Source organism: Amphiura filiformis, chromosome 6 (genome assembly GCF_039555335.1).
Source record: "Amphiura filiformis chromosome 6, Afil_fr2py, whole genome shotgun sequence".
NCBI lineage: Eukaryota > Metazoa > Echinodermata > Ophiuroidea > Amphilepidida > Amphiuridae > Amphiura > Amphiura filiformis.
In genome coordinates, this window is record NC_092633.1 from 23,198,853 (window position 1) to 23,226,727 (window position 27,875).

The window sequence follows — 27,875 nt, forward strand, 5'->3', positions numbered from 1 at the left end:
TGATAGTTTATTTTTTATGAAACAACTCAATGTAGTTTGACTTGAAATAAACTGAAATACCACTCCTTGCTGTTTTCCTTTTCTATTTATTATTCAAATGGTTGTACATGGAATGATAAAAACCAGAAAAACTGCTCTGAATTGAGTCCTCATTCAAAGAAAAGAAAACACACGTTTCATTACAATACAGGGTGGTCCAAAAAGAGCTTTACCCAATTTCAAAGCTGAATTTCTCAGAGTTTAGAGCAGCTATTCCTGATATTGTTACATATTTCAAATATGTATCTTTTTAAGAATATGTAGTGACAAAATAAGAGGAAAAGAAGCTAAATTAACAAAATGGCAAATCACCACATATTTTAAGAAAGATATATTAGAATATGTAACACTCTAGAGAATAGCTGCTCTAAACTCTGAAAAATTAACCTTCCAAATTGGGTAAAGTTCTTTTTGGACCACCCTGTACAATATGAAATCCAGATTTGAATCACATTACCTTACATATTAACAGAACAGTTTTTTTCTGATAAAAATGTCTTCAATGGTTAAAACAATAATTACTGTTAATAAAAGACTGCTCATATGTAATATTTGATGTGTTGAGCAATTTCATATTTTACATGTTTCAAATCTCACTGAAACAAAGAAATCAGCCAATTCAACAAGAACTGAGTGAATTCAACACTGTACACATCAGTAGGATTCCATTTAACACGAAGTAATGGTGATAAAAAGCAGAGTTCTTTTTAGCCAATTGGCTACCACAAGGTGGAAAGGTACCCAGCAAACAACCAGATTTTGGTTTTGGTCAAAACATTTTATCAATAACATTGCAATGTCGGGTTATATAGAGGGTCACAACAACAAAAAACCCATTTAAAATGTTGTCAAATGCTATTGTAAAATATTTGCTAGCAAAAATGTGTGCAAAATAGTTTGTTAACACTTAAGAATGTTAAGAATGTTTTGCAGCAAGTGTTCAAAAATGTTTATTCAAATGTTTTATAACCTTTATATAACCCTACATTTGTTTTTCTGTGGAACGTTTTGTGTTTGCTAGGTAGTGTTGAACTGTACAGTCCACTTCCATGCATTATTATTGTAGTGTGCTGGTACTTAGGTGTAGTGCACATTAAATCACCAACATTTATGTTATTTATTTTTTTATTTTTTATGATGTTTTGATGAATCCAAGTGTGTGAATATATTGGATCCACACTATAATAATGATAAAATTGGATGCTTTTCACCCAATATTTATTGGTCTCACTATGAGATTTAAAACTATTCTTAAAAAAAATTCCCTGCCATTGAAAATTGATAAAAAAACAAAATATTAGCAAATTTCTAAAAGCACTTGATTACAATTATTATATAAATAGAGCACTGTACAGCTCAACTTACCGTACTTTGCCTAACTAGACAGTCCATGCCAAAATTGATACTACACCTTTACATTTCATCGAATCTCTTTTTGATGTCTGTCATTTTGAACATCATACTTGAAAGATGTATGCTATGTAGAAACTTTATTTTGCAATTTCATAATTTGCATATTATTAGCATATTTGCAAGAAAAAACATGAAAATCAATAAATACCTATATTTTTCACAATTTCAATATTTTATTAGAAATTAAGCATGTAGGCCGTTTGTTATGACTTGATGAATGAAACTGTTAGACAGATTTTGATATTTTTGCTTATTTTTCCTTTTTTGCCCCAAAATGTGTAAAAATCACAATTTTTTGGATGACCTATATTTTCTTTGAATATTTATCAAATTTCTTAATTTAGGTATAATACAGTGCAGAAAAAGATGTCAAAAAAATCTGTTAAAGCAGATTTCCAATAAATTGTTCCATTTTCCATTTTGGGTTAAATACTCAATTTTCATGCGTGGGATATTTGAAACATAAAATGAAAACATGTCCATTGCACTTTTTCCTCGAGATGTACTATAATATCAAGGTTACGGATATTATAATCCCTTCTTATCTTCACTGATCCATCAGATACCTATTGTTATGAATGATCAATGAAAAGGTTCAGAACTGGGCTACTAATGGTCTTGTCAAGTATCTATAGTTATTTTCATGACTGTGTCAACTCAAAAATCATTCAAGGTCGAATGTAGGCAAAGTATGATAAGTTGAGCTGTACAGAAGTATAATTTGACTGCTCAGTGCCAGGAGTGGATAAGTGCAATAGCTGCCATGTGTAGATGAGTACAATTTACTGTGTGTAAATTGCCAAATGTTCACAGGGCAGCTATTGCACTTACCCACTTCTGGCACTGAGCAGTCAAATTCAGATCAGATTTATATAATGCATAATTATAGATTATAAAACATTTAATACCCAAGTGTACCGTTAACCATCACAAGAATATAGAATTAGAATAATAATTGTTAATAGAAAAATATCAGATCTATACTACAATTAAATACATACAAGATTATTCCGCAATCTTAATATACCTATACAAAATTAATACATTTTAATACTTTTTGATATAAAAATATAATTATAGGCACCAACACTGTGATTTAGTAATTTGTGTACAATCGACTTCTCTGAGCATTCAATTTCATGGCACAATACATTATCTATTGAATACATGTTTAATACATTTCAAATAACTTCAGCTGCCACACAAACCCCATTCAATCTTTTATTATAATTTTTTTTTACTGTTTGACAGTATTTCTCCTGTAATCCGAATGAATTGTCCTCTCCTCTGAAACCAAGAAAGACACTCCCGTTGCACACCCCTATTCTTATTCACCTGCAACCATGGTCCCTTGGAATTTACACTGGCAACCGCTCTCACCTGCAACCATGGTCCTTGGATTTTACACCGGCAACCTAGCTCATGAACATTGGACTATTGCAGCTGAAATCCATATACCCTGCATGGAAGACATGACCTTTATCTTTTGATATGGGGTTATACCTGAATGGATGACTCCATTTGAAATATAGGCTCCCTGTGTGTAAGATTAAGGTCATGTCTTCAATGAAGGGATGGGTGGGTGGATTTTACCCTGAATTGCCCATTACCTAACATTATACCTCAAATAGGGACCCATAGGCTAACTTTGTTCGAAATGAGTATAGGGCCTTCTGCAGGGTCTTAGCTAGCCACCCGTCTGGCCGTCATTTTAGACGGCCAGTTTGCTCCTGGGACGGGCAAAATTAATGCCTTTGACAGATGCTATATTATAAATTGTATGTTTTGATAAGCTAATTGACCTTTTTAGTAGATCCAATTTGTAGAACAAGGCCATATCAGCACATATTTGAACTCTTTGATCCCCCAATGGGCTATAGATGTGTGGTAAATGTTTTAAAGGTCAAATTAGGACAGGCAATTTTATTCAAATGACGGGCAACCCTCAATTTCTAGCTAAGACCCTGGCCTTCTGTAATAGGTCTTGTAACTGTGGATATCACGGTGTTGCGTGTCCATGTTTTATGAGCTTACATTCATACAAAAATATCCTGTTGTGAGTGAAAACACACACCCCCACACAAAACCCTACACATAAAAGGTGCTAATTCTAAGCGCATGATGTGCTATTTAAATGTAGACACACAAAAGCGTGCATCAGTCATTCAATACATTAAGTACAGTTAGCGTAAGTACTGTGCCCAGCTGTGTGTAAACCATCATTTTTTTTAAAATCCTGTACATCTAAAGGCACCAACTGATTAAAATGTTGCATCACTCATTATATTAATAAGGAATAAAAAATCATCTTTGATACCTGGTATACAGATTACCATTCTCATACCATTCTTGCAGGTTAATCTTTTTCATTTTCAAAGCCTACTATTACACAGGTGAAAGGTTTAAGTACCCACATAACCAGACATGCTAAAATGAACCACAGGTTTCATAGTTTAGTGTAACCTTAATGGGGCAGTCTGAATGTTAAGTGTAACCTTTATTGGGGAGTCCGCATGTTTCTGATGACCATTACAATATTCCTACATCCTTGAGGACCTCGCGGATTTCATCATAGACAGCTGGATCTTCTATAACAGGTGGTATCTGAAGAGAAATTACAAATATTATGCAATTATATTTGGTAAAGGTGTGGTTATCTATTACATTCTGACATAACTATCAATTTACAAGTTAACTTGGAAATTTAAATCATAGACCAATACAGACTAATCACCAACAGGTAGAGTCCCTGCATCACCCATTAATGAGGGCCAATCATTCCATGAAGTACATGATTGAACGATTGGCCCTCATCATGAGTATGTGAGAATTCACAGCATACAAAGCACAGGGACTTTGGCTGTTGGTGAATGAATAGTCTGTATATTTACTAGTCTGTGACTGAAATACTGGTATACAAAACATCATAAATTACATAATATATTTATGAATGAATGAGTATTTTGTATTTCATGAATGAGTATTTTATTTTAAATTGTACTTCATGATTGACCTCATAAAACATCCAAATAGACAAGAAAAAATGTATATTATGAGTTTCTACAAACCTAATGAACCTCTTCAAGAAAATAAGTAGAAAAGAAAGAAAGAAGGCGATATATGAAATGGATACACCTCAATATCAAATGACACATAAATTCACCAATGTGTGGAATGCTCATGTTGTAAGTGCTCATTTTAACATGATACTTACTTGTTCAGATCAAATGTTGCTCCTTTAACGCTAGGTGAATCTCATCATATGCTGTGGCATCTTCAATTGTGGGTGGAATCTATATGATGATGAATGAATGATGCCAGTGTAATGAAAATGACATGATCAAAATGATGCATGGGATCAAATATTTCTGCCTTACATTACAATCGATAAAATGAAATGATATAAAGCTATGTTTAAATGACAAGTGTTTTATGGACTTCTTGGCTTTTTAAATATCACATTTTAGTGCTCATATTTAGGTGAATATTTTTTTTAGGTCAATATTTTTTTTCTCTCTATTCTTACTTTCCTTTGTATTAATCCCAATTTTGGGGATTTGGTTCACAAGAAATCAATCCCCTACAGGTAAGTCAACAATTTTTTAGGTTTAATTATTTAAAAAAACACATCATTGAATGTTTTTGTTTGTGGGTTTCCTCTTTAATAGGCTGATATTTGCTGTAGAATGGATGATGTTTAAACAATTTTTGCATATATATCGCACTGCACTACTGTCTGTTCAATTAGCTTAAATTCTTGAAATTTTAAGATATTTAAAAAAAGAAAAAATTGTGGTCAAAGTCATCAAAGAAAAGTGTTAGCACAGCCTTAGACCTAACGTGATTTATACTTTTCAAATTCTAAAGTTCAATTTAAAACCCCTTTTCTTTTCAATTTTGGTCTTTTCCCGCGATATATTTATAAAAAGCCGTAGAACGTCGGTACCATAAACTTTTTTGAATCAATCCATTTAGAGCAATGGGGACGAATGTCACAATGCGCAGAGATAGTATTTATTCGACCATCCGCATCCGAAGTATAATTTGTCCAGCAAAATATTTGCCAGTATGCCTAATTTGTGTTGAAACCCTACTGTCGAAACATTACGTTATTATTTATGGGAACTAAGGTTTTCTAAAATAGGCCCAGCTTAAATAAATAAATAAATAAATAAATAAATAAATAAATAAATAAATAAATAAATAAATAAATAAATAAATAAATAAATAAATAAATAAATAAATAAATAAATAAATAAATAAATAAATAAATAAATAAATAAATTAATTAATTAATTAATTAATTAATTAATTAATTAATTAATTAATTAATTAATTAATTAATTAATTAATTATTTATTTATTTATTTATTTATTTATTTATTTATTTATTTATTTATTTATTTATTTATTTATTTATTCATTCATTCATTCATTCATTCATTTATTTAATTAATTATTTATTTATTTATTTATTTATTTATTTATTGTGCGAATGGGTCTGAGAATGGGTTTGAGAAGGTGTAGACCTATAATAGGCCTATTATAAAACTACACATTTATTTTCTATTTGTTATTTCGTTTTGTTTGTTGAATACAAACTGAAAAAACTGAAATAAAATAACTTTTGTACAAGAAAATATTATTTAAAACAATCAGGTTAATACAGAAAACAATTCTTGTAAAGTCATTGTATCTGAAAACATCAAGCGAATGCTGATATTCTTGGGAAGGAATGGTGGTATTAAACAAAACTCAATTTACATTGTAAACCAGTTGAAATAAGAACGAAATTTATAATTCTAATGTCATTATTTAGGAAAAAATAATGCACAGAATAATGTTATGCATAAAACGTAATCGCTATATAATTTCGTGTAACAAAACCGTGGACCATCATCACATAGAACCTATCCAATAACCGGAACGGTATAACCGGAACGGTATAACAATTGAAATGGCAGGACAGATTGGTGGACAGAATGTTTTGCTAAATTGGATAGGGTCTATATGCCTTAACTTGAGAATGGACCGTCCCACTCGATTTGTAAAAAGGTCGCGAACCTTTTCGGTGGACCCAAGTAACTGCCTAAAATGAGGCAAAATTGAAAAGAAATGGGGTTTTAAATTGACTTTGGAATTTGAAAAGTATAAATCACGTTAGGTCTAAGGCTGTGCTAACACTTTTCTTTGATGACTTTGGCCACAAGTTTTTATTTTTTCAAATATCTTAAAAATTCAAGAATCTAAGCTAATTGAACAGACAGTAGTACGTTCATGCGGTATAGCACACCTGCATTGAACAATAGATGTCAAAGAACAGGGATAAAGACCCGGATCCTAATTCTATTGAATATTCATATCATGCTGATCACGCGCACCTGTAAGATTGGTATCTTTGTAAAGAGTGGTATTGTATTCAATCAATGATTGCAGACATACACAGGTGATGAGTGCAACCTACTTGTAGTGCATGGCGATATATTCAAAAATTGTTTTAACCTAATGTAAAACCATAACAGTTAGCATATGTGCTATCAAGTGCTTTTGAAAACATGAAATTGTACCTAAGTCCAGTGCTTTACCAACTGAGCTAATGGGGTTGAGACACACATTTGCGGGTTTACTTGTTCATACATGTATATAACTATGTGTATCGATGATTTGCTCAAAACCTTTTACATTTTTGTGGATGGGGCTCTTCATGTTTGCATGTTTTAAAAGCGCTCGATAGTAAGCACATACCGTAAAACCTTGTCTACAAGCATATATATGCCTCTAAACGGGGTTTTTTTAATGCAAGAGTCGAGAGGCAGAAACTCTCCACAAAAACATTATTTGGAGTTTGAACAAATATATTACTGATATAGGCGACTGTACAAACACGTATTATTGTAAGACCAATCTATTGTAATGTGTTTGTGGAGGGTATTTGCCTTTCGTCTCTTTCGTCAAAAAATACCTCGTTTAGAGGCATATATGCTTGTAGACGGAATTCTACGGTATGCTAACTATCGAGTTTTTACGGTATTGCTATGGTAGTTAATCCTGTTACATCATCACTTTCAGGGCAAATAAACATAAGAAACCAATGTGGTATATGCAAAATGGATCATTTGTCCAGTAAAACTAATTGACACTTTTTCATGATATATTTTGCCACTTTCCTAGAAATTCCATTAAAATTAAAGATGTGATCATTTCCATGTTGCAGCAAATAATTAAATAGATGCGAAATTAAAAACTTCTTTAATGTTTGTTTTTAACAAATATTTCACCTTGAAAGGTTCTCCATTAGCCATAGCTGCTACTGTTTGCCTGGAAATCTTCCCTGATCTTGTCTTCGGGAGTTTGCTGACAATGATGGCCTTCTTGAAGGCAGCTACTGGCCCAACACTATCTCGAACTGACTGGATCACTTCCTTAGCAATCTCAGCATTGGTCTTTTGAATATCTGTTAAAAAAAGTGGAAAATATTCCAAAACATATTCTCAGCACTTTTGCACATTGGCGAGATACTATCTATAACCTGTTTGATGGACCAAGACATTTAGTAAAAAAATGTTGTTGGCTAAACTAATGAAAATGACCTGTCTGATTGGGTAGCTTAGTAGTGGTCTGCAGTTTTTGGAAGTGGGGTCAAAAACAGCTTACCGTATTTGTTCCAATAAGCGCCCACACCCCAATAAGCGTCCACCCAGGGTATTTTGAATTTGCTAACAGGTACCATTACTGTTGAAGTGACTGATAGACATTGATACAGAAATAGCTGGAGGATTTGAAGTCCTGTGTAAACTGGCAATACATTTACTGCATCAGAAAAGCTACAAGAACGTCTCAGGACCCTTTAATAACATAGGAAAATTTGTCTCTAATAAATGGCCCAGGTAAAAAATAAGCGCCCACCCAAAATGACTTTGTAAAGCACCCTGGGCGGTTATTGGAATGAATACGGTAATTATTATATCATAAAGGAATTGCACAAACTATTTGGTACAAACAAAGTTTTAATTTCAGCAACTTATTTGGGGAAATTGGAGTTAAATTGATTTGAATTGATGGAAAGGTCTTAATAGGGAACCGATTGAGAAGGATACAATATGAAAGTATAGGCTTAGCAAAAAGATTACCAAGCTAAAATTGGATCTTTGAAATAACAGTTAGGCATATTGCAGACTTACTTGGTTTGAGAACACACAGGCCAATGGGTACATGACCTTTCAATTTGTCCTTCAGTGGAATGGCAGCACATTCTACAATATCACCCTGATGAACGATAGCCTGAAAGAGAAACGCAAAATAATCAGAAAATGAACATTTTTATCAGCATTTTAAAAGTAACTATCATATCTCACTTATCTCAGTAGCGATGAATACATCTCACTAAACAATCATATCTCATTTGATCTTATCTCGCTTACCTCTTCTAGAGAACTTGCAGCAATACGATGCCCAGCTACATTGATGACATCATCAACACGTGCCTGGATGGATACGTAATCATCTTTGTAATATATACCAGCATCCATTGAGTCATAATAGCCCTACAAATAAACATCAACATACATGAAGTCAACATTTTGTACCATACATGGTGAATGATCAAAGTGAAACAAATTTCATAGATCAGGGATTGGCACAAGTTTTAAAGGCTGATGCTCTCTAAGCACTTTTGCTATTGGATTGTCTTACGCCTTGCCAAGGTGAAGCATATAGGCCACTTCTTTTACTTCATTATTTAACATATAGTTTGCTGCTAAGACACAGTGAGAGAATATTCAATTAAGACTAGGTAAGATTATCCATGTACCTAGTGGGAACTCATGTAGTCCAGCAGTATAACTCTTGACCGGTAATCATGAGGTCCGGGGTTCAAACCCCGCTGAGTCCTAAGTTTTAAGCTGGAGGAAATAACACCTTTATTTTATTACTTATTGCACAGCATGTTGATAGAGTGTACTGGTATTAAAATCGGTGGTTCCTTAATGAGTGCTCATTCTCAAAAAATATATGTCCTATACATCAATGGTTAAGAAACAAAGATGTAAGATGTAGAATCCATGGGCCATTATTAAATAACAATTACAACATAATGGCATAGAATTTATCTATAGCCAAAATATTAAATTCTCGATCATGAGAGCCAACTTGGGTACGCACAGTTATTTGCGCCGAGCGTACTACGCAATTACCGGCGCTTACGGCGCAAACACAGCTTTTGAGAATTGACCAATCACACGGTCGTTGCTAGGCAAAGTCAAGGTTCGGTCATGCAGGTCGCGCGATCGTGTTATTCTATGAAAAGTACGCTGACGCAGAAGGTACATCCTCTCATAATCGAGAAATTGATATTTTGGCTATAACAAGTGTTAAAATATTAAACTCAACTAAACAAAACAATTAAATAAACAAACTAATAATAGAACAGTGTGTAAATAAACCAATAAAACAGTACAACAGTGCTTTCCACCCCTTCCCCCCACCACGCAGAAGTTAATAATTTGTTGGCTCAACCTGTCCAAAAACACTTCATAGGCTGTTGCAACATTTGAGACAACACTACATCTCATTAATACAGAAATTGAATCTTACAGGAAAGCTTCCAAAGTAGAGGTTTTGGAATTTCTCTTCATTTTCCCAGAGTGTACTCATCGATCCTGGTGGTAAAGGTAACCTGAAAAAGAAAAAGAAAATCTTATATATTAGTGGTCGGATACCCAAGCACATTGTCGGTTACATGTGTCCTGATTACTGTACTCTCAAACACTTTGTTCTAGCTGGAATTTGTATTTTCTCCCAATCTTTCCCGATTTTGCCAAATTCAAGTACCTTTTATCCACATCCACCTCCCCATCATCACCATTGTCCATCAATAGTGAGCTGGAGCAATTGATAACCTTTCTTAAAGACTCAATCTGGCATTCGTTCCTTGGTTATACCTCAACTATACAAAACTATAAACATGATAAAATGGTTCTCTGAATAACCCAATATGCAGAATTGTATATAGGAAGCCAAACTCTAAATCTCCTAAACCAAGGATACATAGCTGGTAGCTACAATACAATAAATCACTGGGTGTAAGTGTATAGTCACACATTTTTAATGCACTTTTCCAAGGCAAGAGACAATGTATTTCCATTATCTGCTGTCATTTTCCACTCTCCATCTCAAGTTTCTATTAGCTTTGTTCACAGCTTTGTTGGCCTTCTCAATATTTTGATAATGTTGCTGGCGAAGACATCGCAACAGCAACATAAATAAAAAAACACTGAGCCACATACTGGCCTTCAGGATATTGATTAACATCTTAAAATTTTTTGATCTAGCCATGAGCGACATGGTGATTGATTAGAAATTGATGTATCCCATATTTTGCATGACCAGCCCTAATAAGTCATACCAGCAATTATTTGCAATCCTCACTACCCCTGTCAAAGATTTTGGAAATTTGTTCACAGAGAGAGTATGAATTTTAAATGGAATCCACATTAGGCAGCTCCATTTGAATTTCATACACCCTCTGAGAAAGAGTCAACCTGAATCTTCCACAGAGGGAGGTGAGTTTCAAATGGAGCTGCCTAATGTGCTAATTCCATTTAAAATTCATACTCCCTCTGTGGAACATATTTCCAAAATCTTCCACAGGGGTAATGTGGATTTCAAATGGATTATAGAGACCTACTTGACAACAATTCTACCTAAAGTCCCAGGTTCAACCTTCTTGCAGTCTTTGTCCACTACTTGCACTGCAAAAGAAAATGATGAAGACATGTTTCATTGAAAATTCAAAGTTTTAAAAATTAAAATTTTAAAAGGATCTTAAAGTATCAGATAGCAACATTTTTACAGTATTTTTGTGGGACCTGAGAGCACATCAGGCATTTTGAATTGCATTCTGAATATGAGGAATGTCCTTCTGATATCATATATCTGATAATCAAAATTATTTGATTTCAGAAGGATATTCCTCATACTCAAAATGCAATTTGATGTGTGATGTGCTCTCAGGTCCCACAAAAAATATGTGAAAATGTCGCTATCTGAGCTCTTAACATTCTTTAGTGATAAATGCTCGGAGAATGAGCTTCAAAATGCACAAACACACACCCCATGCACACACATGAAGACACAAATAATGTAATAGAGATTGGTCAAATGTGGTATTGTATTTTTACTATTCTAAAACTAAACTAAAATACATTTCAATAGAAAGAGAGGCAAAAAGGTAGGTTACATACAAATGTCCTCAGAATTATTGTTTGTTAATCTGATCTAGTGCATAAATGCTCTAAATCTTAAAACGTCACTTGAGAATTCCACAAGGTTTCTTTATGCTATGCTTTCCTGCTATGAATTGTATACATAACCAGTCCTAATAAAAGAATCATTTGAAAATTACAGTAGAACTAATCTCAAAGCAGTCAACTTCCTTGATGTCAATATGGACCTCAGCACCGGAATTCATAACAGCGAATAACAACACCTGGCTCCTGCACAAAGGTTTAGGAAGAGCTGTTGAATGTTATTATTATTATTATTATTTATTATCTTTACCCAGGGTATACCCGAATCAGCTTAAAGCTGTTCTAACCGGGGCCCTGCAATATACAATTAAGTTACAACAATATTAAAAGACACTCTTATAAAATATAGTAATTATACATAAAAACACATGATTTAGATATAATATACAAACAATTATGGCACGTAATTTCATATAATAAAAGGTACATACAACTTATAAAAAACATCAAATCAAGCGAATATGCAATCTACTTTAGATGGCTACTTTTATACATTGTCTTAAACGACTGAACATTGACAGCATTTCTAGTAGGCGGGTCAATATTATTCCACAACTTAACGCCACTATAGCTGAACGAAAATTTAAAAGACTCGATGTCAGTACCATGAACAATGGGTGGAAGAGCTAGCAAATCAGCTGCAGCTTGCCTCGTAACACGATCGTGATTGTCACGCACATAATTAAACATATTATTTAAATACTGTGGAGCGAGACCATTAAGACATTTATAAATCATTAGAGCTTTGAAATAATTATTACGATCTGATAGCCGTGACCACCTTAGCTCTTGAAACATATAATTAGATGGAGTGTAGTAATTAACACCTAAGATCACTCAAGACATCGCTTTTGTATTACATCAAGTCTATGACAATCTTCTTTAAAACGACCATACCATGCTAAGCTACAATAATCAAAGTGAGGTTGAACCATACTTTTATAAAGAACATTTAAAGTATCAACATTAAGATATGGTTTAACACGACGTAACAAAGCAAGTTTACAAAAAACATTTCGAACAACATTATTAACTTGCTTATGCCATTTTAATTGATTATCAATTACAACACCCAAGCATTTAAAATTATCAACACATTCAAGATCATTACCATCAATTCTAACAGAAAAATCATTTTCATGCACATTATTAAGTCTAGCACTAGTACTAACTAGCATGATTTTTGTCTTATCAGAGTTAAGGAACATCTTATTCGTACGCATCCAAATCATAAGCTTTTCAAGATCACACCTTAATTTACTTGCAATATCACGAGCATCATCTCCACTAACAGACAGTGTGGTATCATCAGCATACATTGAAATATAACCATGCTCAATTACTTTACACATGCTATTAATAAAAATGATGAATAATAGTGGCCCAAGTATGCTACCTTGAGGAACACCTGAATTTACAGGAAGTTCATTTGATAAAGCTCCCTTAAAAGACACTCGTTGTGTTCTATCATGTAAATAAGAACGAAACCATTTAACTGTGTGGTCAGTTGCGCCCATTTCATGTAATTTATTCAACAACATATCATGATTGACTGTATCAAACGCCTTACATAAATCAACAAAGGCTACGCCAGTCATTTTACCTGAATTCATATTGCTCAACCAGTAATCTGTCATTTCAGTTAGCGCCGCCTCTGTTGAATGAAATGGGCTAAAACCTGACTGATGTTGGTTAATCAAATTGTGGTTACTGAGAAATGTATAAACATGTTTATGAACAGCCTTTTCGATGATCTTACTTACACAGGAAAGAATGGAAATTGGCCTATAATTATTAGTGCTGTTTAAATCGCCACCTTTGTGAAGGGGAACAACTCTAGCTACTTTCCATACGTTTGGAAAAACACCTGTATACAAAGACATATTCATAATATATGTTAAACTATCAACAATGACAGGTCTAGCAATTTTGAGGATCTTACAACTTATATCATCAAGACCAGTAGCTTCTGCTGGACTCATGTTAAGAATTTCATTATTTACAAAATCATGTAAATACAAGGTAAATTCAATTGTGGCTTCACATCGATACCATGGGTGATAACATTAGGAGTACAGTCATTACTCTCATCAACACACTCAATTAATTTGTTTGCAACATTAGCAAAATACTCGTTAAAACAGTGGCACCGCTGATGGACTGAACAGATGTATGTTCGAACATGTTGCTATCAAAGTCCCTTAATATGGAATCACCAATGAGTAATGAGGCAACAGGATCGTCTACAAGATTATCATTGTCGTCGCTATTACTTGACAGAGAAACATCAGGATTATCAGAAGTTTTACACTCTTCAGCATGTTTAGTAAGCACAACTTTCAAGTCTTCAACCTCTTTACGGAGTTGTACGTTTTCATTCCGCATAGCTTCTTGAGACTTCTTCAGATGTGAATGTTCAGATTTCAGTACTCCCATTGCCTGTTGTAGGCCAGCAACCGCTTTTTTGAAGATTTTTTGTAGAGAGTGCAGATCTCTGCAATCGGCACAAGTCCATTTATGTACAGGTTGTTTGGTTAAACCAGCACATGTAACATGAAATTTATTTGAACATATAGAACAAGAGCAAATAGGTTCATCAGGAGAAATAACTTTGCACTTTGAATTAGAACAATTCATGGGTTGAGATTGCACAGCATCATTAGATTGGTCAACAGTGGTAGATGGATTTAAACTCACATTGGTTGTGTCAGTAAATAACGAGCTGGCAACTACAAAACCTGAATTTAACAGTTTGGAAGGCGTTGTAAACAATTTTTGAAGACTAGATGGATGATCATTTGCCTTAACTTTTTTCATTTGTTCTTGCTTATCACGCTTGTCTGAGCACTGTTGACAGAGCCACAATTCACTTTGTCTGATATCGACTCCTGGTTTCCTAACTTTACAGTCCTCGTGCATAATGACTTGCTAGGCATGGTGGACGATAATCCAGGAGTTGATCACACCTCGGATCACAAACCCTTAGATATCGACTCTGCAGAACTATGTAGTATTAAGCGTACAAAGTCAAACAAATGGAGTTGAATTCAACAGTATTGGCAAACAAAGCAAATGTCAATAGCTCAGGTCCATACACGACTAAATGTTATAAGTTCTTAATTAAGAAATCTTTTTTGCAGTAATTCAGGTTCACTTAAAGTACCAAGTACTTACGGACCATCAAAACGTAAAATGGTTCTTAAACCAAAGCAGATTTAGCTTAAAAATCCAGTCAAAATACAGAGCAAAATGTTGTGCTACCACTGTTGTCAAGTGTTTCTATAAGTTCTATGTTTGATTTACATTGGACTGAACAGGACACCTGTCTCATCAAACTATTTCCATACCTCTTCCACATTGATTGAGGTGACACCCTGGCTGAAACAGATAACAAAAATGATAACTATATGATAGTTTCTATGGGAACTTACCATCCCAACCTGGGACTGGTTTCCCTGTGACTCCATGTCTTGGATGTAAATCATCTCCCAGTCCAACATGACTTGCTGTAATGGACCAACCACTCTCTGTTATCAAAATAGAAATGATGATCAGATTAATTTGAAGGGTGTAATTATATAACTTGACAACATTGTTGCCAATATTCTTGCCACTCTGTACAACAGGAGCTGAGTATATGTCTATCTAATGATTAATATTTTCCAAAATCTTCAAGTGGCGTAGCTAGGGGTTGTGGCATCCAGGGCTAAGGATACATAATTCATGAAACAATTGCAAGTGGAGCGAGTGAAATTTGAACAAATAGGGCCTACCGCTAATTAATTTTGGTTATAATGAAGTTGAATATCAGTCTTAAATTGATCTTTCAAATGACAATTTGTCCTGAAATGTGTGCGAAGCGTGCAAAAATTTTGAGTTTCATCGTTTGGAGGGATGCAGAATCGATGCAGAATTGGTCAATTCGGCCCCCCCCTAAGGTGGCGCCCAGGGCACATACCCCCCACCTTTAAAATTATTAGCATTATTATGGTTATTATTAATGATGATCATTACTAACCTGTCTGCCACCAATGATCCAATACCGGCACCTTGAAAGCTTCTTTACACCAGTCCATTGTCTCTCTATCACATAACTCACCAGCAACAAATAATGTCCGCAAACTACAGAATAAATGGGCATTTGTTTAATCTGTAGCACCTGTTACTGGCATTTACAATGAAATATATAAAAGCTTATTCTATTCAAATTTTTTTCATAGTGTATCAAACAATATCATAACTTGTTTTTGGTCCTAAGGACTAGATGTAATGCATTATGCAAGTAGGCCTACATCCCCACCCCTATCCTGGGGAATATGGGAAAATGATGGGGATTGTAGATGTCAAACTAATTACATTGAAGCTAAGGATTGCAAGGGAAATTACATATGTTACACAACACTGCATGCCCCCATCCCTGGGGTGTGCCAACTGATTAATATGTATGCAATCCCTTCTTCAATTCCCAACTAGTACCCCACAATCCCAAGATAGGTGGTTGGGAAGTACTTTAATAGTGCATAACTTAATGTAGCACATAAGTGGGTGTTTTTTTTGGGGGGAAGCTGAACACAGTATTATATGAGCGAGCACTGCAACATGGTACTTGACGTCTCAAAGTAAGTAGTGGATTGCTGGTAGGTAGTACCTGTTGACATCCTGTTACTGTTATAATACAGTATGTTTATTTGCCAGTATCTGTGTGTTCTGGCTAACTACTGACACATTACTTTTTTTAAATCAGTTTTTAATATGATATCACAAAGGATTAATCTGAAACAATATAGCAAAAAAAGCTTCTAATGATTCTATATGATGATGAAAAAAAGTAATAAAAAGCAACTTACTTTTTCATTTCATATTTATTGTGGAATTCTCCAGTTGGATCATCTTTATGAATAGCTCTTAATGCTGTTGGTGCTGTAAACATGCCTGCTACATCATGGTCATGTATAACCCTAAAGAATGCACTTGGATCAGTATGTTCCAACAGGCTTACCCTGCAGGATGAAAAGAAGGATACCCAAGAGTTTTGCTCAATAATGTTTTGATGCAGGGTACAGGATTTTGGGGAAAAGTTTCAGTCCCCATACTGGGACAAGTTCAGATATAGGGGCTATACAAAACATTCTCAGAAGAAGTAGATAGGGCAATGTGTAAGTGATTTTAGCATGAAATATGCATTTATTGGTTTGGGAGCTTATAATATACTACAAATCGTTATGAATTTGACAGATTGCCGAAGAGTAATTTATCTTTGATAAATTCATGTTGTGCATGAATTCTCTAAATTAACAGGGCAGCATATCAATTGATTAATTGTAATTCAGCATGATAACAGAGCGAAAAAGGGAGGCATACAAATTAGCTAACAGAGCAGTGGTGGCCACATGATCCTCTATTCGCTAATTCAAGAGCATTCATAGTCTGCCAAACTCATAGCAAAATTGTTATTAAAATTTTTTTGAAACATTCACACCTGGACAAATCTCAAATGTAAGTGTGCAGGATCTGGTCTAAACAGTATGTTGAGATGGGAGGGAACATGCCATAATGTTGTCAGATGATGAGGCGACACTGGCCAGTCTCACATCCCGATAAAACTGTGATACATATCAGCTTGCTTTCACTTCTATTGCTTTGAGATTCACACATGGAAATATCAGATTCATTTTCCAGGAAGAAAAGCTAAATTTCTAACAATATAGCAACATTTCCCACTCTAAATACATTTCTTCATTTGGAGGAACAGGCTAGTATCTTCCAACCCGTGCTAATGTTTCCTGGGAAGGAGATTCCTATATTTCCAAACTCTTTCCAGCCCAGGTGAGACCAGAAGTACATTCAATGACAAACAACCTAAAATTACCAAAAGCTGAAGTTTTGTCACTTTTGCATTATTAAGAATCAAACATTGAGAAAAGGTCATAATTACCTCATAGATCACTGTAGTGTTTCTATGTAACAGTGGTGCATAACAAATATAAGAATGACCTACGACCCAGCCCAAGTCGGATGCTGCCCACCATGCCTGCCGAGTAAGTGGAAATTAAGTAAATGGTTATTCATCTGTATTATAATGTGTATAGTTTCATACCTGATTGCAATCCCACACCATAAAAACAAACAAACAAATTAACAAACAAACATTGCTCAAAAGTTACAATAAGAAAAATGTGCAATAATTATTATATTCATTACAGCGTCTATGTATGGCAGTGATTTATCTGGGCTGATTATTGGTGGGATTTGCCAAATTGTTGCAGGGAATAATAGCATTATGTAGAGGGTTGAGAAACCGACAGCTTCACATTGGTTTTCATTGTGAGTTCAGGTTTTCTGTGTCTCAACCCCGATATGTAAGAACAAAACATTGTAATTGCATCAGGCATCAATAAGTGTTTTTTCAAAGGACAACGAACACAGTTACTGATATCTCAGTTTATGCATATCTTTCACTGCAGGATGAACGGCCGGACACACACACTATTTTGTCAGATTCATGATTGGTTGGCGATTCTTTTTTCAACAACTCTTCCTATACCTTTGTACAGGAGCCAACCGTTGTTAAACCGTGATGAACCCACACTTTTACTGAAGCGTATACGCGAACGCGAGCGAGACTACGTGTTACGCGAGAGCGCGTAAAATTCGTCATGCCTGGAACCTTTGTGCGTATGCCAGCTTACAAGTTGAATTCAGTATTTTCAGGTAGCGGCTAAAATTGCTGTTTTATTCTGTAGTTTTATTGCTGATATCAAAAGAGAAATCATCGAAGTTTTTGTAAGGCTGAGTGGCAATGATTAACTGACATTCCTCGTAAAATAATTGTGAATTATACGATATTTAGCTTCTTTTCGTTGTTGAAAGGATTCAATCATGTTTCATCCGTTGTTCATCACCGTTTAACAACTCGCGTCGGCAGCGTCTGCATGAGTTTATTTGCCGGGCAGCTAAAGCTGCCCTCACGAAGTAAACCACGCAGACGACGCGGCCGCATCGTTGTTAAACGGTGATGAACAACGGTGAAACATGATTGAATCCCTAAATGACCATAACCCCAATTCCAATTTTATCTCAGTAATAACAGTGTCCGATTATATCAGAGTCAGTACTGTAATTCATTTTATAGAACAAAAACTTTAGTAACTCTAGCATCTAGCATACATTGCCCCAGCAACCAGCATGGTGCTCTTTTGCAACAAAAAAAATGAAAGCAATGCATATTATACATTTTTTTAAATAATGGCATGCCCAAATTGCATAAGCCCCAGGAAACCAAATGGCAAAAAAATCAAAATCAAAACAAAAAAACAAAAACAAAATAAAAACAACACATGAATATATTAAAACATAAATTTTGATAAAAACTAGAGTGTGTGCTGGATGATTTCTTCTCCAAGAACAAAGAACAAACCATGGTTTGAAAAAATGGCACAGATTATAGTGTAAGCAAGGGCAACACTTCAGTTATGCAAACATAATCAAACAAAATAACTCCCATTTTAAACAGTCATTATTGCAACAACAAGTTATATTAATTACTAACAAGAGGTTTAACAAAATGATGTGTCTAAATTTTCTCTTACCTTTCAGCATTCTAATGCCAATTGAGGCAGTTAAAATATTTCGCACTTGTCTTCGTTCTTAATATATTTTGAAAAGGCAAAGACAGTGATAAAGAGGCATTTTAGAATATGTTAAGTTGCAAGCAACATACTTAATAAAATGATCACTCAATTGAAAACTCCATTTTGAGTGAAAATAGCAAATTTGAGGGAAAAAGTGAATCTTTCTGTGGCAAAATGGCCAATGGTAATCATCTAGTTTTCTGTACCATGGACCTACAGCAAAATGAGTTTCACAAAAAATGTCTAGAAATAACTTATTTGTTATTATTGTTACACTCACCTCACCAGGGTTCATATCATATATGTTTTTCATCGTCCAATAAAGCGCCACAGCATGCCCACCACTTGGCCTTACAACACCCTGTCAAATACAACATACAAAATTGTTTGAGATATGCAAAATTGGTTGGCATAATATAAAGAAAAGTTTGAGTCATACATTTTGTACCAAAAATAGCAGCAATACTAATTGAATAAAAATATTGTTTACTAATGATGACCTATTAGTTTATTACCATTTCAGTGATATTACTGATGTATCAATATTACTGTGCTCAGGTCAACAAACCCCTGAAACTGAATCATTTGATTGAAATTACCTGTCTTCAATTTGACTTAACTATGCTTCTACAGCCTTCTTGAGACCTACAAATATGTGCTGACATGCTCTTGATTTATGTATTTTATCTACTTCTGAGTGCCCAGCAAGGAGCAGCTGGAAGGGGTCGGGCACATTCCCCGGGCACAACCTATTTTACTGTAGTTTTAAAACCTTTGAATAGGGAGCCTGTATAAGCAACTGTATATGTGGTGTCCCGCCTAGTAGGGTTACGGTTAGGTTTTGGTTAGGGTCTTAGGGTTCATTATTAATCAGATTATATACATATTCACTAGTAATAGTATATCATGTGTCTGCACTTTATTTTATAATCCAGAAGTATGATAACAGACGCCTTTCTGGCAAAATGACTTGTAGCACAGTAGTATAGCGTCTGGACTATGGATCCATAGGTTGTTGGTTAGAACCCGGCCGATCTATAGTTTAATTCTAACATGTTTCTTTCATTAAGAGGAAATAATAATGGTATTATGTGAAATACTAATGAACATTACATATACGAAGCAAACAGAAAAAATATTGCGCCCTGGGCACTGTGTTCGAGGGGATCCAAAATTGATTTATGTATGGCAAGACATAAATTGATCTATTCAGGTCCTCCCTTCAAATGTCAGAAACTAAAATTTTCAAGTGCTTTGTGCACATTTCTTCAAAAACTGTCATCTATTTGAAACCATTTGAGGCCAAAATTCACCTAATTATGCCAAAATAAGTAAAATTTGTGCCAATTTGTGTACAGTCTGTGAGCAGATTTGTCCAGGTAGTGTCATAATAGAAGCAGGTCAGATAATTCCTCTGCCTTCATGATTGGAGCACCATTCCTGGGTGCCACAAACCTTAGCTATGCCTCTCTGGTGCACAGAACTTTTGAATAGCAATGACTAAAACATAAAATCTGTCAAGTAAGTAAATTTTGCCAGATGCCAACTTTGATGAACAAGTAATGGTTGGTAGGTACTCGGCTAAGACACTCGGTTAAGTTGCCAGTTGCAATCCAGCTTTGGAATTAATCCTTGCTTTTTATTCTTAAAAGTAATAATGCTTTTAACAGGGATGAAAACAAGCACCGACATAATTTCCTGAAACTGCTTTTATTTCCTGAAACTGTGGATTTCCCTTTACTCTGTACAGGAAAGATATCCAAGCAAAATTTCCTGAAGATTTACATCCTTGTTTTAAAATTCATGTAACTTTTAGGAATAAAAACATGCTTACTTTTGGCGTACCAGTAGTTCCAGAGGTATACAATAAATAAAGTGGATCCATTGCCTTGACGGGTACACAATCATGACCTTTGGCCTTTGACATGACATCATCCCAACAGTAATCCCGGTTAGCCAACAAAGTAGCAGAAGGAAACTGCAAGAGTAAGAGAGAAATATGTTAGTTTAATTCAACAGAAATCTGGTGATCAGTAGCCAGTCACCCATACCGTGGCATTACAAGGTCAGGGGTTTATACACACATAGTATTCCGTATTATCTTGAGAAGAACTCCACATATTGATTGCAGCAATTAAATGCCATGCACGAAATAAATTGTGGCACTACCCGGATGCCACTTTTACCAGTTCATGTATAGATATTAGGATCTGTGTATATATCCTGTGAGTTTTATAATAACTCTATCATTGAAATTTCTATCCTAAATGGTGACTTGCAGGTTGATTTTATCATCAGGCTACTCGTTTTAGTAAAAAAATCTTGATATTGGGGCCCTAAATGAAGTCCGCAATGTTGGATGAAATTCTTTCCTTTCACATGAATTTCAGCTTGATGATGACACCAGCTGGTTAGCAGAGGTTGATCATTTAGTTTACATGAGGAGTTTTACAGCAACTCAAAATCTTACAACTTGTTTCTTTTCCAAAATGTCAGTTTATTGGTCTATAGAGGGTATTCAATACTACATCACTCATGACAGAGTCATCTTCATTTAAATCAAATTCTGTCCTCCGTAAGGTACCACAGGGCAATTTGCATGATAATACGATAAAACAGGTATAGGTAATAGATAAATGGTTGTGGAATCGATCTAGTGTGTAGATTGTAAAAGGGATCACTGTATAAATTTAGTTTGCTTACCTGATGTCTGTTATATATGATACAAGATTTAGGTTTGTGTTCACTCATCTCAATAGCTTTATCAAGTAATTCTTTGTAATCAATAGTCCTGTTTGGTTCTATACCAACCGATGCTGAGAGAATTGCCTTGGGCTGCAAACAACAATAGTCAAGGAATTTTGGAGAATCAGTCAAACAATAAAATATAGCAAAGATCAATAAATATTTCTTTCTGCAGCCAATGATGGTATGATTTTTGACCTCTAAGGTCAAATCTACCAAAGGTCATAAAGACTTCACAAAAGTAATGCGCACAAACATGCCTATAGCTTCAGAACTATCAATCGTTTTCACAATATTTAACATATAATGACAGGTGGTTTTATACGGCGCATTTTTATCCCCCATTCGCCCCAATTCCTTTCAACATTAACAACACAGTATTATTTTAAAAGACAAAACCCTGAATTTAAAAGTTGCAGCAAATGTAACATTTCAGATCTTACATCTACAGCAGCGTTCGAAATTTTGGTTGTCCGGTTGCCCGGGACAACTAAAAAAGTGGCTGGACAACCAAAAATACTGATTCGGTTGTCCGCAGGACAACCATAAATCTGTAGCCAAAATGGACCTTTGTACATACGGACAACCAAAAACTTAGACGGACAACCAGAAATTGTAACCTGGTTGTCCGTGGGACAACCATTTATTTTTCCTTAATTCGAACACTGATCTACAGTAATAAAATGATTTTATTTCAACAACTCACCTTTGCATGATTTATCCTGACAGACAACTCCTTTGATGCAAATCCACCGAACACTAAAGCGTGTATGGCCCCAATACGAGCAGTAGCCAACATAGCAACAATAGCTTGAGGTATCATGGGCATGTAGATGAGTACACGGTCTCCATATTGAACTCCAAGTGATACCAACACATCTGCTAATTTAGACACCTGTTAATTAGATCAATATTAAATATCACAACATGAAATGATACAGACTTTAAAGAAGCATGCATTTTGTTTATTTGCATATTCCTGAACATCAATTGCTGAAAATACAAATTACAAATTGTGCATCTTAAAGAGATGTATAGTAAAGTCAGGGCAGATATACCACCTTTCCCAGAATCCTTTGCAACATATCACATTACAGCAAATGGCACTCCATTACATGGGTCGATAGTCAAGAAATAAACACATTTTCTGAATGGGCTCTGTTCATTGAGGTACTTTTTGTCACTATCGACCCATTATAGGAAATTAGTACACAGAAATTGAAATGGAAGAAATGCATTATGGGAAGTGTAAGATATCCTCTTTGCATGCAAGGTTTCCTACTTACTTGACCATTTTTTTCATAATTTTATAACAATTTTGTATTGGTCTTCATGTTCTGGAATACATGTATAAATAATGATAATTTTGCATCTTTTTTATGCTACACTCAGTTTGAACACCAAATTTCACTTCAGAAAAATTACATAACCCATTTACAGGGTTGTTCACATACATGTACATCTTATTTATATTAAAATATAATTTAAGCTTAAAAGGGACTGCCCTTTGAGAGGAGTGAGAGCAATCACTCCACTACAGCTCTTCTCAAGTTGCATTTGAGCGATTTATAGCTCCTCTAGATGACTTGTTTAATTCTAAATGATTTAATGGCCACAGGTGCAAACAGCTCTTCTAAAGCTCTTCTTAAGGGGGTACTACACCCCTGGCCAATTTTGTGCCTATTTTTGCATTTTTCTCAAAAATTATAGGGCATTGGTGACAGGTAAGATATGTATATTATAGGGCAAGGACTACAACTACTGTACTGAAAATTCAGCAACTCAAAGCAAGTAGTTATTGATTTATTGATCAAATATTGGTTTTCCCTCATTTTTGACTGTAACTCCACAACTGTTGTTTGTGCTGAAATAAAATTTCCAGTGCAGTAGTTGTAGTCCTTGCCCCTATAATATGCATATCTTACTAGTCACCAATGTGCTGTAATTTTTGAGAAAAATGCAAAATTAGGCACAAAATTGGGCAGGGGTGTAGTACCCCCTTAAACAGACCAGAAGAGCATTCTACAGCTAATTTTCAAAAGGCAGTCCCTGGAATGTATAGTATAGTTGGATGCAGGGCAGACATTCATGACAGTACCTCTTCTTGTAGCTCCTTATAAGTAATTTTTTCGACAACCTCGGACACAGGACTGTCATGTATTATTGCTATGCTCTCACCAAATCCCTGTTCAACATGTCTATCAACAGCATTGTATGCAGTGTTTAATTCACCTCCAGGAAACCTTAAAAAAAGAAAACATAATATGATCATACAAGCTTGGAGAAAATTGCTGGTCCAAGGTACACATCCAGATTCTCATTCACGGTTTACCCCCGCGGCAGATTACCTTCGCGGCTACACCTGGTGTAGCCCTGAAGCTACACCTTAATAGAGCTACTCTGAAGCTACTCCGAAGTAGCTACACCTTAGCAAACCCCATAGTGGATACACCATATCAGAGCTACTTCGCTGTTACTCCATCCATAGTCTGTCTAGAAGCCAACTCCAGTGCTACACTGGTGCCAACTTCTGGATACGCCATATCGGAGCTACTCCAAAGGTACTCTTAAGAAGCTACTCTGAAGTACATCTGATAGCGGTCAGCCACGAGCCAACCCTGGAGTAACACCGAAGTCAGCTCCGGTGTACAACCGCAGCCAAACGGGTCATTGACCGGCAGCGGTAAACAACTTCGCCGACGCGTGAATCGGCCGGCGTACTAGTGCTTGGCGTACCAGCTATTTTTAGCAAAGCGAACGTTTGTTGTTTTGATTAATTGATTGACCATGTTTGCACGTTTGCATAGGGCGTCATGAATCGTTTTCAGCCACACGGAGCGAGAATCACCGTTGTCGATGTCACGGAGACATTTTGTTTCTATTTTATAGTGTTTGTTTCTTTTGTAGAAACTTGTTCTGTTGTTTAACGACAGTACGACTTCTTCTCAATTTGTTTTTAAAATCATTTTTAATCATTATTTAATTTTGTGTTTCAAAGTAAAAGATGAATAACAACCAAGTAAAAAAAATATGAAAACTACGAATAACATCAATGAAAGATGAAAGACTAGAGTAGGGCCTAACCAAAACATGTAAAATATCATAACTGTATTGCAAGTAGGCATATTATAGGCCTAGGCCTACGACTTGCAGCAGTAAAGTAATGTGGTGCAAAATGTTAGGAAAACGGCGTGAAAACAAGAAATTCAAGAAGTATAAATCATGAATAAATTTTAACTGTGGGCCTAATAATAAACTTGGGTAATAAACAAAGCGACATGGTAAAGTAGAACCGCACACACCGCAGTATGCACACTTTGTTTAAAATACAGAAAAACAACGCCATAAACATCTCAAGTTTAGCAAAACTAAAAACATAACAAGAAACACAAAATTAAATAATGATTAAAAATGATTTTAAAAACAAATTGAGAAGAAGTCGTACTGTCGTTAAACAAAAGAACAAGTTTAATCTACAAAGGAAACAACCACTAAATAGAAACAAAATGTCTCCGTGACATCGACAACGGTGATTCTCGCTCCGTGTGGCTGAAAACGATTCATGACGCCCTATGCAAACGTACAAACATGGTCAATCAATTAATCAAAACAACAAACGTTCGCTTTGCTAAAAATAGCTAGGTACGTGCACTAGTACGTGGCCGATTACGCGTTCGGCGAGTTGTTTACCGCTGCCGGTCAATGACCCGTTTGGCTGCGGTTGTACAACCGAGCTGACTTCGTGTTACTCCAGGGTTGGCTCGTGGCTGACAGCTATCAGATGTACTTCAGAGTAGCTTCTTAAGAGTACCTTTGGAGTAGCTCCGATATGGCGATCCAGAAGTTGGCACTAGTGTAGCATCGAGTTGGCTTCTAGACAGACAATGGATGGAGTAACAGCGAAGGAGCTCTGATATGGTGTATCCACTATGGGGTTTGCTAAGGTGTAGCTACTTCGGAGTAGCTTCAGAGTAGCTCTATTAAGGTGTAGCTTCAGGGCTACACCAGGTATAGCCGCGAAGGTAATCTGCCGCGGTGGTAAGCCGTGAATGAGAATCTGGATGTGTAGTTGTAGTACAGTGATTGTTTTATGTGTAAAAAATTTACTAAAGTCGTCTAGCCACAAATTTGCTCACTGAATGGCTTCAAATTTGAGGCTGAGTCGGCACTGCTTTCGAAATCTATTCATAACCTCATTAATAAACGCGATGCGTGCGATCCAATCATATTTTATTATTTGTGAAAACGCAAAGCGCAAATCGAGGTCATTAATATCTCACAATTGACCGCAAAATGCGTAATTGTTCCAATGTCGCACACACAATTGACTTCTGTTATGCGCCATATTGTGCGTCCAACGAACTGCGGCGCTGCTGGCTGCCGTCAGATTTGGATTTGGCGCTACCATATTTGCACAGATTCTGATACGCACTTTTGTTATTGGTCGTTTTGTTTTAGCCTGATCGATTTTGGGAAAGGGAAGATGTACCGTAAGTATTGTTTATTTTTACAAACTTTTGAGGAAAATTTTGTGTTATTTTGTAAAGTTAAAAGATCAAAGTGACGAAAGTTATGAATGAGGTTAATAACTTTGCATCGGTTATATAGGGCATTGTGAAAAATCTAAACATTTTGCTTTGGACCTCGGAATATCCCTCGGGCTGCGCCCCTCGGGATATTCCTCGTTCCAAAGGCAAAATGTTTAGATTTTTCACAATGCCTCCAAATAACCGATCGCAGTTATTAACCTCTAAGTCAAAATCGGTGAAGCATGACACCGTGTTCAAAATAGGCAACCTTCTCTACTCGATCATACAGTTTACTCATCAAAATAACTTTCATCCAAATTTTTTAAAAACAGACAGAGCATTTTTCAACTTTTCATGTTTTTCCCTGCAACATAATGGTATAAAAGTGTACTTCTCCTGAATGACCCCCAAATATATATTTCACGAGCTTGAGCAGTTTTGAATCTTGACCTCAGTATGACCTCAAGACAGTCCTCAACTCAAAATGCCAAATGCTATGGGCAGCGACATTCATTTAATATTTTTATAATACCGGTAATTTATATTAAAACATGAATTGCTTCCACTTCAAGTATGTCTTAAAGTACGCATGGATAACCGGCGGAACCGTTTTGACCTGTAGGTATTTTGTATTCTCTATTTGTAAACAAGGAAGGATGACAAAATTGTCCTCCTCGCTGTTACTAGCGTTAGGCTTATTTACTGGGGTTCATTAATAATACACACTGTCACTGCTCATTATTTAATATAAAATAATACCGGTAATTGTTTAAAGTGCGATCCTTGTCAACTTTTCCTTGTCCCTTGCCTTGGCGGGTCATGCTGGTGCACATACAAAACCTACCATTTTGTAGATGGTTGATTGCTGTTATCCAACACACGATCCCATTTCTTGAACCAAGTTACATTTTCAGCTGCTTCTCCCCAGAATTCTTCTGGATTCTCAATAGAGCGTCTATGCGTCTCTGTGTAGCTACACAGAGATCTACGGCTGATAAGCTTACACGTTGCAGGTGGGAGAACAGGTCGATGCAGCTGTGACAGGCTATGATTTTGCTGGGAAAACCTGGGGAGTGCCTTGGTCAGCAAACGTTGCTGTTGCGCTCTTTGAGCAATATACAGCAGCCGCATTTTAGTTTTAAATTAGGCTTAAAAATAGGAAAAAGTTTCGTACACATCCACCAAACAAGCAACCACTGGCACTGCTGTGA

At 35.6% G+C, this 27,875-nt stretch overlaps 1 protein-coding gene across 1 annotated transcript; it reads right to left on the reverse strand.

The window, feature by feature from the left end:
• Positions 1-66: 66 nt before the first annotated feature.
• Positions 67-27,869, reverse strand: LOC140155163 (acyl-CoA synthetase short-chain family member 3, mitochondrial-like). The gene is given in 18 exon segments (XM_072177893.1): positions 67-4,056; positions 4,667-4,745; positions 7,731-7,906; positions 8,634-8,733; positions 8,874-8,996; positions 10,045-10,126; positions 11,138-11,201; positions 15,191-15,286; positions 15,778-15,881; positions 16,607-16,740; positions 16,742-16,759; positions 17,695-17,790; positions 19,671-19,751; positions 21,225-21,368; positions 22,094-22,225; positions 22,842-23,030; positions 24,234-24,378; positions 27,509-27,869. Coding segments are annotated over 17 exon segments (2,046 nt in total). The 5' UTR covers positions 27,796-27,869; the 3' UTR covers positions 67-4,056; positions 4,667-4,670.
• Between the last annotated feature and the right edge of the window lie 6 nt (positions 27,870-27,875).